This window comes from Culex pipiens, chromosome 2 (genome assembly GCF_016801865.2).
Source record: "Culex pipiens pallens isolate TS chromosome 2, TS_CPP_V2, whole genome shotgun sequence".
In the NCBI taxonomy this organism is placed as follows: domain Eukaryota; kingdom Metazoa; phylum Arthropoda; class Insecta; order Diptera; family Culicidae; genus Culex; species Culex pipiens.
The window spans coordinates 190,071,532-190,085,621 of NC_068938.1; the positions used below are offsets into that span (position 1 = coordinate 190,071,532).

At 34.6% G+C, this 14,090-nt stretch overlaps 1 protein-coding gene across 1 annotated transcript; it reads right to left on the minus strand.

Moving 5' to 3' along the window:
• Positions 1 to 388: 388 nt before the first annotated feature.
• Positions 389 to 12,158, minus strand: LOC120422935 (proton-associated sugar transporter A-like). Its single transcript, XM_039586514.2, has 7 exons — positions 12,017 to 12,158; positions 4,803 to 5,242; positions 4,524 to 4,747; positions 1,126 to 1,434; positions 765 to 1,070; positions 615 to 710; positions 389 to 555 (listed from the first exon to the last, which is right to left on the minus strand). The coding sequence occupies exons 1-7, from the start codon at positions 12,121 to 12,123 to the stop codon at positions 424 to 426; spliced, it is 1,614 nt and encodes a 537-aa protein (XP_039442448.1). The 5' UTR covers positions 12,124 to 12,158; the 3' UTR covers positions 389 to 423.
• Between the last annotated feature and the right edge of the window lie 1,932 nt (positions 12,159 to 14,090).

The window sequence follows — 14,090 nt, forward strand, 5'->3', positions numbered from 1 at the left end:
CGTTTGAAGATTTTCCCTTTGTTAACTTCTTTTTCGCAGGTGAAAAGTACCCATCCCAAAATCGAAAGCCTCGTAAGCACCTGAAAATTAGAAAGACTTCACAAAGGGGGAGTGTTGCCTGCTGGTGATGGAAAAAAGTGTTTTTGAGGGAAGAAAGTAAAAGAAGACGGCAAAAAAAATCATCGATTTTCAAGTATTTTCAATCATCGTTCAGGCTGTGAAGTGGGCCTAAGAACTTTTTTATCGCCGGAAATGTCACCAGCAGAATGTTCAAAGTATTTTTGGAGGCTTTCGATCAAACTTGAAGGTGTGTTTTGTTGAAGTCAGAACCAAATTGTGTGATATTTTTAGTTCAAAGGAAAAGAAGTACATTTTGTTGAACAAATAATACTGAATAGATAGAGAAGCTAAACTTGTACACTTTCAGAGATCCATAAACCACACCTGCGTTGCTGCAAAAGCAGCCAGTGATGAAAATAATCCAGCAGAATAGACTACAATTGTCGTGGTTCCAAACGCATCGATGATAGACCCAATTGATAACGAGATAATCACCTGAAAAGATAACATAACAATTGAAGAAATTGCCAGTAATTAAATGTGAACATCTGAACCTGGGCTAGAAACAGCATGCTGCTCAGGGTGGAGATATCCGCTCCAAAGCCACGTTTCTGCACGATTTGAGGCAGAATTTTGTCCTTTTTATCAAACTGAAAGCAAATGAGAGTTGGTAGGAAGTCGTCAGAATAAATGTTCGAACTTACCGAATTATTCAGATGGTAGTGTGAAATTAGGAGGAATGGCAAAGAATACATTGTGGCATACTTGATTCCCATGGTTATGCAACATACAAATACTGTAGCTTTAATCTTGAAAATTGCCATCACAACCATTCCAAAACTGTTCAGAATCAGTCCTCCGATATAGATTGGTCTTGCTCCAAACTTGTTAATCAACCGCTCAATTACCATTGAATAGAGTGAACTACTCAGGATGAAAACTGCCATGCCTACGCAACCGAATCGAACTCCTTCATTGTACAGATAGAACTCTTCAGAACCTTCCAAAGCCTGTAATATTTTGCTGTGATTTTTTTTTTAATTTATTTGAGGTTTCATTACTTACTGAAACATTCCCTCCGAAAACTTCCCGTCCTACAAAGTCCGTAAAGTACAAGCAATAGCTCAAGTATCCCATGTGGGATAAAAACTGCGTCAGGTACAAAATCCTCAACGCCCGCGGCATCCTGATCAAATTGACCAAGAACAACTTCAAACTGATCGGCGTTTCGTCATCTTCACTGGTACAAATCGTAATCCGATCGTCAGTCTCAGGCTGCAACGTTGTCGATCCGCTGACACTGTTCAGCGAAAGCAGTCGCTTCCTCTCCTCCTCGATAGCCACCCTCGATATTGGCCTCAACATTTCGTCTATCTGCATTAGAGCGTCCAATTTCCCGGGGTTACAAAATTCCCGGGAAACGGGAAATTTCCAACAAATTTCCCGGGAAATCCCGGGAATTCCCGGGAAATTTGAAATTTTACGAAAATTATTCTGATCCTGTTTCTGATGAATATCTTGCAACATAATTGTATAGAACAGCAACTTCAACAGTCAAAATGAGTGTGAGGATCAATTAATGGCTTGAATACTTATCGGGCGAGTTTGCAAAATGCCGAAAATTAAACAAACAAACAGATCTCGATCATTTTAGATATTGGTTTTTCGTAAGTAGGTCGAATACCGTTGCAAAAAGGACTTTGTTTACCAAAGGCTCTTACGGCTTTTAGAAAACTAATCCGAGACTTGTAAAAAATCATGCAACTTTGAGAAAATATTATGAATTTTCTAATTTTTTAAGCTGTCTTTCAAATCGTACCAAATCAAAAAAACATATTTGTAGGATTTTTGTTGAGAAGTATTTTTTATTCAAATTGTTTGGACAGTGAAAATCTATACTTCACAACAATAAAATTGCTTTTAAATTTGTCTCAGTGACCATAAAGTTGAGATGAAAAAAAAAATATCATGCAGTAATGTTTTTCATGGCAAATTAGTATTTTCAACTTGTGGATAAATAGATAATCATTGAATTTGCGTTAAAAATCTAATTTCTAGCGTTATTTAACATGAAACACTATTTCATGAAATCACAACTCAAAGTTTTACAATATTTGAAGTGAGTTTTTGAAAAATGGTTGCATTATTTAGGTGAATTCAATATGATACGAAGTTGTTTTTTAATGATTTTCATGGTTCCATTTATGGTATGATTTTAGTTATACTATTACATGGCCTAATTTTATTCAATTAACTAGATAAAATAGTGTAAAAGTGGTTGAAATTAAACGATATTTTTTTCATATTTAAAATGTATAACTTCAAACAGTTATTTCTCGAATACTTTTAAACAAATTCTTTGCGAACAACCCTTTTTGAAAAATTTAATTATATAAATTTAATTTTTCATCCAATTTGGTCAAGTTAAACAAAAATGGTGAATATCTTATTTTCAAATGATATAACAAAAAATTTTTTTTGAATATGTTGTCGAAAATAAAATAGGTAATATTCATTCCATAATAGCGTAATTTTTGTTGCCTAACATATATGCAAACAATATTCCTAGTTGTAAATGCTTCAGAAATAAAAATTATCTGAATTAATTTTTGACATGATTTTTGCAGACAAGCTGATTAGGGGAAAGTGGGGCAAGTGTAACAAGCTAAGGAAATGCTCGTTATAACCCATTAAAAAGTTAAAAAATCAGTCGGATTTTATTATAATCATCTTATTCTAGGTCTTGACTAAGACTTTGTTTAAACAAGTTTTTAAAAAATCCTGTTTTTTAATGTGAAAAATTGATTTTAAAATTTTTGATTTTCCGTACGTTTTACTCAACTAGTGGGGCAAGACGAGCAACCCGTTGGGGCAAGAGAAACAATGCATGAAAAAATATGGTAATTTGCTAACAATTGAACTGTTATCACTTAGATACATCAGATTAGAATGTATTTGAATGGTTTCTTCCATTTTTAGATTAAATAATAATATTTTACTAAAAATTTTATCGTTTTTACCAAGGGTCCTGATTGTTCAAAATTAACCACTCCATTCGCGAGCACAAATAGCAGGCGACGCGATACTGCCCTGATGAATTCCTACTGTTTGTCACTTTCTCACAATTCGCTCCCGAACACTCTCGCTTCTACTCTCCTTCTCTTTCTGATCGGCTCAGTCTCCGAACGGCTCAGGCAGGCCGAACGTCACCGATCACTCTGAACTGAAAACATTTTTTCTATGATGCGCTGCGTTATACTCATTGATTTGGGTTGCCTAAAATCAATGTTATCAATTAAATTGTGCATTTATTTTGATTTCATAACATTATAGACACCATTCAAAGAAACTTCCACCAAGAAAAAATCAAATTGATGGCAAACTGAGGGCGTGAAGACAAAAAGACTGCCGCGCTGGCATTTTGTGAGAGTGGCTCTTCGCTGAGCATGGTAGTGTGTGAGTGTCGTCGAGCGACGGAGTAGGCAAATATTTTCACGATGTATTTGTTCGCTGAGTGAACAGTTCGGGCCACTCGCTGGCTGCTTGCGAGTATCATTCGCTCATGAATGCTAGCGGGTTAGAATAGGCGACGACTGGATAGGCGATGAGTGAGTGGTTTCTGTTCATTGAACCGAAAATCAGGACCCTTGGTTTTTACGAAAAAAAATACTACTTCGATGATAAATAGTAAATTTTCATAATATCACTATACTTTGTATGTACAATTTTTTTTAACGATTGTTTATCAGTTTTTAAGTACTTTCATGTATTTATTTCCCAATAAAATATGTTGTTGCAGCAATTCGTAATTTTTTCCATACTAAAAATCCATATGGTACACTTGCCCCACCTGAACAAGATTTTTTAAAAGCTCTCAACAAAAATAACCAAAAGTTAAATCATACTTTGTAATAGGTGCATGTCATTTGTAGGGACACTACTGATCTAGGAAAAATAGCATTTTGATAAAATGAGCCTTAAAACGAACCCTAAGCCTTATTTTGTACTTTCCAAATATTATAAGAAAACAAAGGTTTCGAAAAAAACTTCATTAAATCTTATGCCCCGTGGCGTTTACGTCATTTTGGCGGTTATGTGGTAGTAGAATCAGCTAATTGCATTGCTAGCAACAATTCCTCATACTGGAAACAATCAAAATTGTACAAATTACGACCGTAGGAGCGATTGTTTCTCTTGCCCCATATGGTCGTCTTGCCCCACCTTCCCCTAGTTCAATATGAACAGTAGATTGAAATGAATTAAGTCAAATAAGGTTCACTAATTATTATTTTTTGTATGATTTCAAAACATTGGTGCCAAAAAGGTAGGAAAATGTATACTTCCGCTTGTATTTCGGGAATTCCCGGGAAATTTACAAATTTCCCGGGAAACGGGAAATATTTTTTTCCGGGAAATCCCGGGAATTCCCGGGAAATTTTTTCCCGGGACGGGAAATTGGACGCTCTAATCTGCATCAACGGCAGTGGAATCTCCCGGAAGCTGCTCAACGTAGTAATCAAACCAATCAGTACGATTAGCACCACCGATGCAAACACGGTGGCTTCGTTGGATCCCAAAAAGATCCCAATGTTGGTACGCGACCAAACGATCGAACCCAGCATGTAACCGGCGAAACCTCCAAAGCCTCCGATCATGACGGCTATCGTTAGGACCTTTGGGTGATCGTCTGAAAAGATTTAAGCTATTATTTCTCAACAACTCAATCTGACATAACCTCAAACCTCTAATGCACATGTCCATAAAGTACGTCCTGGCCATCCCGTTGCACGTCTCAACGTTAAAATCCACCAGGATCAACCCAATCACGGTCATCAAAACTCCCCACCGAAATCCCTGACCCGTCAAATCATCCCCAAACCACACCCCAATCCGCGCTCCATGCGGCAAAATCAGCAGTCCCAGCATCAACCCAACGCCCAGCGCCAGCAAAACGGGTCTCCGCCGGCCCCACTCTAGCCGGATTTGATCGCTGACGGAGGCCAGCAGCGGAGCGCAAAAGAACCCGAGCGTGGGCGAGACGGCCCACACCATGGTCATGAAGGTGTGGCTGAGCCCAATGCCGAGCAGGATGGGCGTCACGAAGGCTGTCTCGGCGGCGTACGTAAACTGGATGCCCACGATGAGCAGCGTCAGCCGGATCAGCTCCCAGCGGGTTTTGGGTCTGGAAAGGGAAGTTGTTGATTGAATGAATGTAATAGATACTGTTTAGTTTGTTTATTACTTTAATTCCAAGCATTCAATATTACGCTCTTTTGAAATGTAAGTCTTGATTAAAAAACAATCAAAATATTGATTTCGAAAAGATCGGAAAATTTCACGAATGTTTCATATTTTTACATTGAAAATCGGACCATTAGATGCTCACGGGTCCCCCACAGACCGTTATTATGAAAAAAAAAAATCCACCCAAACCAATGATTGGACATGGTTCCTGGGACCATTCTGCACCTCTGGGCCGAGTTTCAAAATATTTGCCGGCAGAAATTTCGAATACGGTCAGTTTTAGTGTTTTGAGTAGAAATTAAGGAGAAATCACATGTGAAATGCGTAGGAAATGATCAAAATTTCAATGTTTCAACTCCAAAACATTACTGGTCATGGTTTTAAATTGTATTAACATGTAGCAGAATGATATAAAAACGATTTACAGCTCTGACTTAGCCGGATTAAGCCTAAGTGAAGTGACTTAAGTATATTATTTACAAGTTTATGCCTTAATATCTAAAAAAAACTCCTACATCAAGTGATTTTAAGTCAAGGAAAACTAGATTGCACAAAAATAACTTAGAATGGGGTGACTTTGAGCCAAGGAGTGACATTGTACCAATAAACGCATAAAGATTGCTATGAAAGCTTGAATTTTATGTTAATTTATTTATTTGTAGTCGGATTAATTTGGTTTATTTATGTTCCCCCAAAGCAAAAAGAAGATAATACTACGCAAATCTGCTTATTCTGTTTGAATAAAGCGTGTTGATTTAAAATTAAATTAACTAAAATTAATTTAAAATCTCCTTGAATCCTCCAAATTTGAAAATTATGCTCACATTTTTCAGTTCTGAATCAATTTCTACTGAAATCAAATAAAACAATCAAAATATTAACGAAACACATTTTGTGACGTGGCAAGTTTGTGACATTGCAATTAGAATAAAATTGATCTTTTTTGTTTTAAATCGCTTACAAATTTCAACCTTACGAATGAAATCCGGAGAGTACTCCAGCTATCATTTAGCTCATATATTTTTGTTGTCCTGTGTAATGATTATACTTAGCAAAAGTTTAATGACACAACTTCCCACAGGATTAATATTTCAAAACAAACAAATTATGTTGCAATATTGCAGTTATCGTCATAAAATAACACTAATAATGTGTTCAACAAAACAAATCCTACTTCTGCCCAATGTAAAAATACAATCAATCTTTTAACAAGCTTGGCATATGAAAACATGAAAATAGCACAGTTAAACATCAAATCAAATCAAATTGTTCACTCTACAACATTTCCAGCCTAACTGGGGTGAGAGGCAACCACGTTTAACACTCTACAACCGAACCCGGTATAGTCAAGTATGTACAGGCGGTGTAAGTGTTCAATGTGACTTGTGTCCTAAAACTCTTGTCGGGGTCAAACGGTAGGGCTTATGAAACTAAAGCTTTGTCTATTTTTTTAGTGTTGCGTACTTATTGAACTTTTATGGCAGAAGACAACATAAGAACAATATTTGCAACGATTATGGGTAATTCTCCGCCAACTCACACAGCAGTTGCCCCGACCCCTCTTCGATTTGCGTGAAACTTTGTCCTAAGGGGTAACTTTTGTCCCTGATCACGAATCCGAGGTCTGTTTTTTGATATCTCGTGACGGAGGGGCGGTACGACCCCTTCCATTTTTGAACATGCGAAAAAAGAGGTGTTTTTCAATAATTTGCAGCCTGAAACGGTGATGAGATAGAAATTTGGTGTCAAAGGGACTTTTATGTAAAATTAGACGCCCGATTTGATGGCGTACTCAGAATTCCGAAAAAACGTATTTTTCATCGAAAAAAACACTAAAAAATTTTTAAAAATTCTCCCATTTTCCGTTACTCGACTGTAAAAAATTTTGGAACATGTCATTTTATGGGAAATTTAATGTACTATTCGATTCTACATTGACCCAGGAGGGTCATTTTTTCATTTAGAACAAAATTTTTCATTTTAAAATTTCGTGTTTTTTCTAACTTTGCAGGGTTATTTTTTAGAGTGTAACAATGTTCTACAAAGTTGTAGAGCAGACAATTACAAAAATTTTGATGTATAGACATAAGGGGTTTGCTTATAAACATCACGAGTTATCGCGATTTTACGAAAAAAAGTTTTGAAAAAGTTACTTTTGGCGTTTCTCTTTGTTTCGTCGTCCGTGTCTGTCGCGGGTGACCATGAACGGCCATGATCGATGACGACCAACTTTTTCAAAACTTTTTTTCGTAAAATCGCGATAACTCGTGATGTTTATAAGCAAACCCCTTATGTCTATACATCAAAATTTTTGTAATTGTCTGCTCTACAACTTTGTAGAACATTGTTACACTCTAAAAAATAACCCTGCAAAGTTAGAAAAAACACGAAATTTTAAAATGAAAAATTTTGTTCTAAATGAAAAAATGACCCTCCTGGGTCAATGTAGAATCGAATAGTACATTAAATTTCCCATAAAATGACATGTTCCAAAATTTTTTACAGTCGAGTAACGGAAAATGGGAGAATTTTTAAAACTTTTTTAGTGTTTTTTTCGATGAAAAATACGTTTTTTCGGAATTCTGAGTACGCCATCAAATCGGGCATCTAATTTTACATAAAAGTCCCTTTGACACCAAACTTCTATCTCATCACCGTTTCAGGCTGCAAATTGTTGAAAAACACCTCTTTTTTCGCATGTTCAAAAATGGAAGGGGTCGTACCGCCCCTCCGTCACGAGATATCAAAAAACGGACCTCGGTTTCGTGATCAGGGACAAAAGTTACCCCTTAGGGCAAAGTTTCACGCAAATCGAAGAGGGGTCGGGGCAACTTTTCCCGATTTCGTGTGAGTTGGTAGAGAATTACCCTTATACTTTGCAATTCAAGCTTATCGAGCTTGTTGTTAAGCTATCTGGCTATTATAAAATCGTAGAATTTGGTACAATGTCACCCCTTGGCTCAAAGTCACCCCATTCTAAGTTATTTTTGTGCAATCTAGTTTTCCTTGACTTAAAATCACTTGATGTAGGAGTTTTTTTTAGATATTAAGGCATAAACTTGTAAATAATATACTTAAGTCACTTCACTTAGGCTTAATCCGGCTAAGTCAGAGCTGTAAATCGTTTTTATATCATTCTGCTACATGTTAATACAATTTAAAACCATGACCAGTAATGTTTTGGAGTTGAAACATTGAAATTTTGATCATTTCCTACGCATTTCACATGTGATTTCTCCTTAATTTCTACTCAAAACACTAAAACTGACCGTATTCGGAATTTCTGCCGGGAAATATTTTGAAACTCGGCCCAGAGGTGCAGAATGGTCCCAGGAACCATGTCCAATCATTGGTTTGGGTGGATTTTTTTTTTTCATAATAACGGTCTGTGGGGGACCCGTGATGCTGAGACATCGACATTAGAAAAATGGGACTTAAAATAAAAAAAAATCTTTTTTATTTCTTTTATCCGCTGTATTATCAGACGAAATTGCAGAACATTTTTTGAACTTTAGAAAAAAATATTTTAAGGAATTGACAATCATGGACACTTTAAAAAAAAACGGAATTTATCGGACAAAAATTATCTTTTAATGGTTATATTTTGAATACAATGCACTTAATCAAAAAAATTGTAAAGTAGTTTTTGTTTGCTGATTCGATTTTACATAAAAATTAGGTCAAAAATTTTTAAGTAGGTACAAGATTTAAATTTTTACAAAATTCATAACTTGTCGGCAAAATTTTGGTTCATACTTCTGAATGGCTTAAAAGCTGCGGTGTTTTGTCCCCTAAAACATAGAAAAAATCATAAATTGAAAAATTACGGCATTTGGAAAATTGATTTGTTGTAAAAAATTATTGATTAAAAATTCACTAAAAAGATATTTGTGAACCTATTTTTTTTGAATAATACCTACAACTTTCACACCAAATCAATCAAAAAATTCCTTGAAATGTTACAGATTTTCGAATATTTTCGTACCATTTTTGTATGAACAGCACCCAAAATTATATGGAGGTTTGTATGGGTGAACCATGGACACAAAATGGCTTCTTTGGTGATAGGGAAGGCCCCCACAAAGTTTGAGCCAAATAAAAAAATACAAAAATTAAAAATGGTCAAAATCGGCCGATTTCATACACGCAGAAAAATATTTTGTCGAATCAGCCTGTACGAGGTTTGATTCAACAAAATTTTTGTTGAATATAATCAACGCCGATTTTACGTTGAAACAAACCTTGATTTTCTCAATTCCACAAAAAACTTTTGTTGTTTTGAAAAAGTTGCTTTGACGTTTAGCGTTGATTCAACAAAAATCTTGATTTTCAAATCAACAAAACGTTTTGTTGATTCAAATATGCCTTATTTTTCTGCGTGTAGAGAAAAAAAATCACTTAAGCAAGGTGACACTAAGAAATGCTGAATTTCAACCAAATTTAAATATTTAATTTGTACAGCCTCAGCAACCACCAGTGATAACGAAAGTTATAAAAAATTAGGAAAATGAATCAAAGCTATTTTTTACGTCGGTGCCTTTTTTATATTTTTTAAATTGCAAAAAAAAATACAAAACAATGTTCCCATTAAAATTTCAGAACCTGAAACCGGTACAACATATCCAAAAATGATTATATAGTATAAATTTTATTTAGCATCTTAAATAGTTATTTAATTTTGATTCACAATATTTTCGATATTTCTCAACAAATACTACAGTAGGGTGTAATAACAAAATCGATTTTCCAGCACAGCAATTTTTCAGTTCCTTTTGGGGTCCCAAAACAACTCCCTAAAGTTTGAGAAAGATCGGTTAAGCCCTTACATTACGCAAAGCGATTCAATTTTCCGTATAAATTTGTATGGGAAAAACCTTTTTTTTATTTTGATATTTAAAAAATCCACATTTTACGCGATATCAAAACCGGATTCATAATCGGATGCTTTGGAAGGTGCTCTACTTCTTTCCCGAAGAGAGTTTGGTGCTAACTTGCTCCTGAAAGAAGATACAGCGTCCTCAAAACTCGTCTAAAACGTGATTTTCGAGCAAAAAACACGTTTTAGACGAGTTTTGAACACGTTGTATCCTTTTATAGGAGCAAGTTAGCACCATACTCTCTTCGAGAAAGTTGTAGAGCACATTCCAGACCATCCGAATATGAATCCGGTTTTAATGTAGCGTGAAACGTGGATTTTTTAAATATCAAAATCTAAAAAAAAATGTTTTCCTCATACAAATTTATATGGAAAATTGAATCGCTTTGCGCAAAGTGGGGACTTAACCAATCGTTCTCAAACTTTGGGGAGTTGTTTAGGACCCCAAATGGAACTGAAAAGTTGCTGTGCTCATGCTCACTAAATTTGAACAACATTTTTTTTTGCATACAACCATATTACACCCTAATACTACAATGCCGTTCTAATGTTGGTAATACCCAATTTTAGCAATAATTTCTTCAAATCTTGTTTTTTTAAGTTAATAAGTTACTAAAATTGTTAAAAAAATGAAAATTAATTTTTTAATGATAAAATGTTTTAAAAATAGACAATTTTATTTTCCGTCATTTTAGTTTCTCGAAAAATTTCGTAACCTGCAACTTTGCTTAAGACACCAAATCGATCAGAAAATCTCCTCTTCCATCGTTTTTATAAACTACTGTAAACATCAATTCTACTCCGTATTTAAAGATAACAAATTTCAACAAGACAAATTTAAAGCACCTAAGGAGTGAACATTATTTGGCCTACCTTAATACATTTAATAAGACATAAAAATTGAAACATGCCTTACCGGAGGGTGCATAATAGTTGAAAAATAAATCTTATTTTTTTGTCATATCAAAATTTTAGCAATGTCACCCTATTTTTTAATAAATCAGATTTTGAAGATTTTATGCTTTTAAAAAAGAATTGAATCAAAATTATTGATAGGTCATAAAATTTCAATTATTTATTGCTTTTTTGCATAGAACAGTTGGTTTTATTTATTTTATTTGTGTTTATAATTGAATTTAATAATTTCGTTTTACCATAAAAGTAATTATTACTGTTAAAAAAATCAAAAATATAAGGCCTTATGGGTAATTTCATCCAAATTTTCAGGAAAGAAAGCATTAGAATATGAAGTACGTAACAAACACAGTACAACTGAAACACATAATTTTGCGACTTAAAAGCATAATAACACAAACCAACAACATTTCTGCGCAGGCTTAGTACGAAGGGAAGCATGAAATTTTAAGTCCCCAAAACAGGCGTAATTTATTTTTTGAATATTTAGACTGGACCAAATACTTTTTCTCCAAAGTTTGTACGGAGAATTAGTGCGGTTAGCTCCTTGTTCACATTGCATGCAATTGAAATGCATGTAATAAGGACGTTCCCTTAAAAACTTTTAAGAAAATCCATTGGGTCATTTCTAATATTTTTGAAAAATACAATGTACACGCCTATCTAAATACCCTAAATATCATGCTTCCTCTCGAGTTGAACCTGCGCAGTAAATTTTGGTTGGACAGTGTTATAAAGAAAAATAAAGAATATTTAAATTAATACTAACACAGCATTACACAAAATCTCATTACTCAATATTAATATTAAACACGCTGTTCAAATGTTAATCCATTTGGCATAAACATAAACAATTCAGATTCATTGAGGAGGAGGTTTCACTAAAAATACAAAATATTTTTTCTAACAACAATAACCTACCTGAATATGTGACAATAATCCTTTATCTGGCTCCTGGCGTATTCGTAGCGCTTTTTAAGCATCGAATCCATAATTTGCGCGTCCGTTATTTGCGTATTTTTATTCATTTCAAAACTTATATTATCAACAACACACCTAGTCCAGTTGAATCACTTTCCACTTAAACAACAGTTCCCATTATAAATCTCCAAAAAACAGTATCTTCAACCGATGTGCCCAATTTTGCGCGGTCTCTATTGCGGTTTGCACCAATCGCGATTAACTTATTGACTGAATGAAGCTCATTCATGAAAGGGAGCCTGCTTTTATTGGCTTTTGTACGGCGCCTTCTTATCTAGCCTCCCCGATGGCTTAATTAAGCTCCGGTTGGCGTTATGGTGTGCGATAGAATCGATGGAGAAAAAAAAATAGAATCGCCAAACCAGATATATTCACCGTTTGATAAGAAGAAAGTACCGTGCCGCAGGGTTTTTTGTGGGTGGATCGATAATTGGGCAATAAAGATCGAGATATAATTGTTCTAATCGGATGGAGGTTGGGAAAAATATGACACCTTTTTTGTTTTTGTTATTCTTTCTAACATCCTAATGTTTTTTTTCACTTAAAAAAGAAATAGTTTCATAGACTAAATATTACATCAATTAAATATCAAGTTAAACTTTTCTCTAAATTTCCTCAATTGCAAGTGCAGCAGCAGCTTTCAGGAAGATCTCTTCTCTTCCAAGTGTCTGCAGCTGACTCGCGCTGAAGATTGTGGAAATCCTTGCTCAATTTCCAACCAATTCAACTGGAGAAGAGAAAAGGAGGGTGGGATGGGACAGACATCAAGGTACACGAGATGACACCCCTCTATTTATCCCACCGACACCACAAATTGGAAGGGAGGTGGGTGAAATGTTGGTGGCACTTGCTCGAGTGGGAATCATCTTGAGCTTGGTTATTCGGAGGGTGGAGGGGGTGGTGAAAAGCGCGCACCTACATTGGAAGGAAATAGATCGAATAATACAGAAATCAACGCCAAACGGTGGGAGTCTCAGGATGAAGACCAAGTCGTGCCTTTTGTACATCCCGGGGAGGATCAATTTCCAGCGAGGGTTGAAGTCAAATTTTTAAAATCGTCCCAATATTTTTTTTGTAAATGCGGAGAACGATTTTCAGAAATTATCATAAATAAAGTCGATCAATCAATCCACAATCATTTAAAAACCATTTCGTTTTAGAAACAGAAAATTTAATGCCAAAACAATACTTGCTGTTTTGAAGAATATACAAATCCATACCGTAAACCGGGGTGACTTTGATAGGATTTCAATTTGTTTTTGAAATATTTTCCAACAGGTAAGGTTTTTCTCAAGATTATTATTTTTAAAACATGTACTGGGGTAGGCCACACAAAGTCCATGCACTATTGTTGAAAAAAAGTTTTTTGAAAAGTGTTTAGAAAAATAGTTACGTTGAAAGATCTTAGTTTAAATTCCGGGGTGACTTTGATAGTCAAAGTTTTTCTTGTTAAAATCATATTTAAGATGTTCAAACTTTATTTGTACGTTAAATGTACCATCACTAAAGTAGCTGATATAGTTTTTAAGAAAAAAATATCAATGTTTATGTTTAGTTAACTAAGTTTATAAGCTTTTTAACAAAATACATATAAATTTAAGGTAAAATGGCTAAAAAGTCAGATTTTGCCTGAAATTTGTTAAAACTAGTTTTATTTATAAAATTATCGATTTATATTGTATTTTATACTGAATTCGAAGCACAAATCACAAGTTTTCTCATTTTACATGAAATTTGTTCAACTGAAATTGCCTTTAAATTTGGAGATTTTTTCAAATTGTATTTCAAAAACACATAGTATTTATTATTTACAAACTTATTTAACCTTTACCTAGTGGAAAATTGTCCAAAAAATCCGAAAACGCATTCCGTTTTCCGATTCAAAATCATGTTCATTGAGAAAATCATGACACTTTGAGAAGTTTAAAATAAGGACTTTCATCAACATTTTCTTAACTACAGTTAACTAACTTTTTAAACTTTTCCAAATTTTATGAAAAGTTCATCTTGAGGT

Bases quoted from the DNA above. Each gene is read 5' to 3' on its own strand.
- LOC120422935 (XM_039586514.2), bottom strand. From the start codon at position 12,123: ATGAATAAAAATACGCAAATAACGGACGCGCAAATTATGGATTCGATG. The intron at 4,748-4,802 runs GTTTGAGGTTAT...AAATCTTTTCAG, and splicing joins TATGGACATGTGCATTAGAG to ACGATCACCCAAAGGTCCTA. The intron at 711-764 runs GTAAGTTCGAAC...ATTTGCTTTCAG, and splicing joins ACTACCATCTGAATAATTCG to TTTGATAAAAAGGACAAAAT.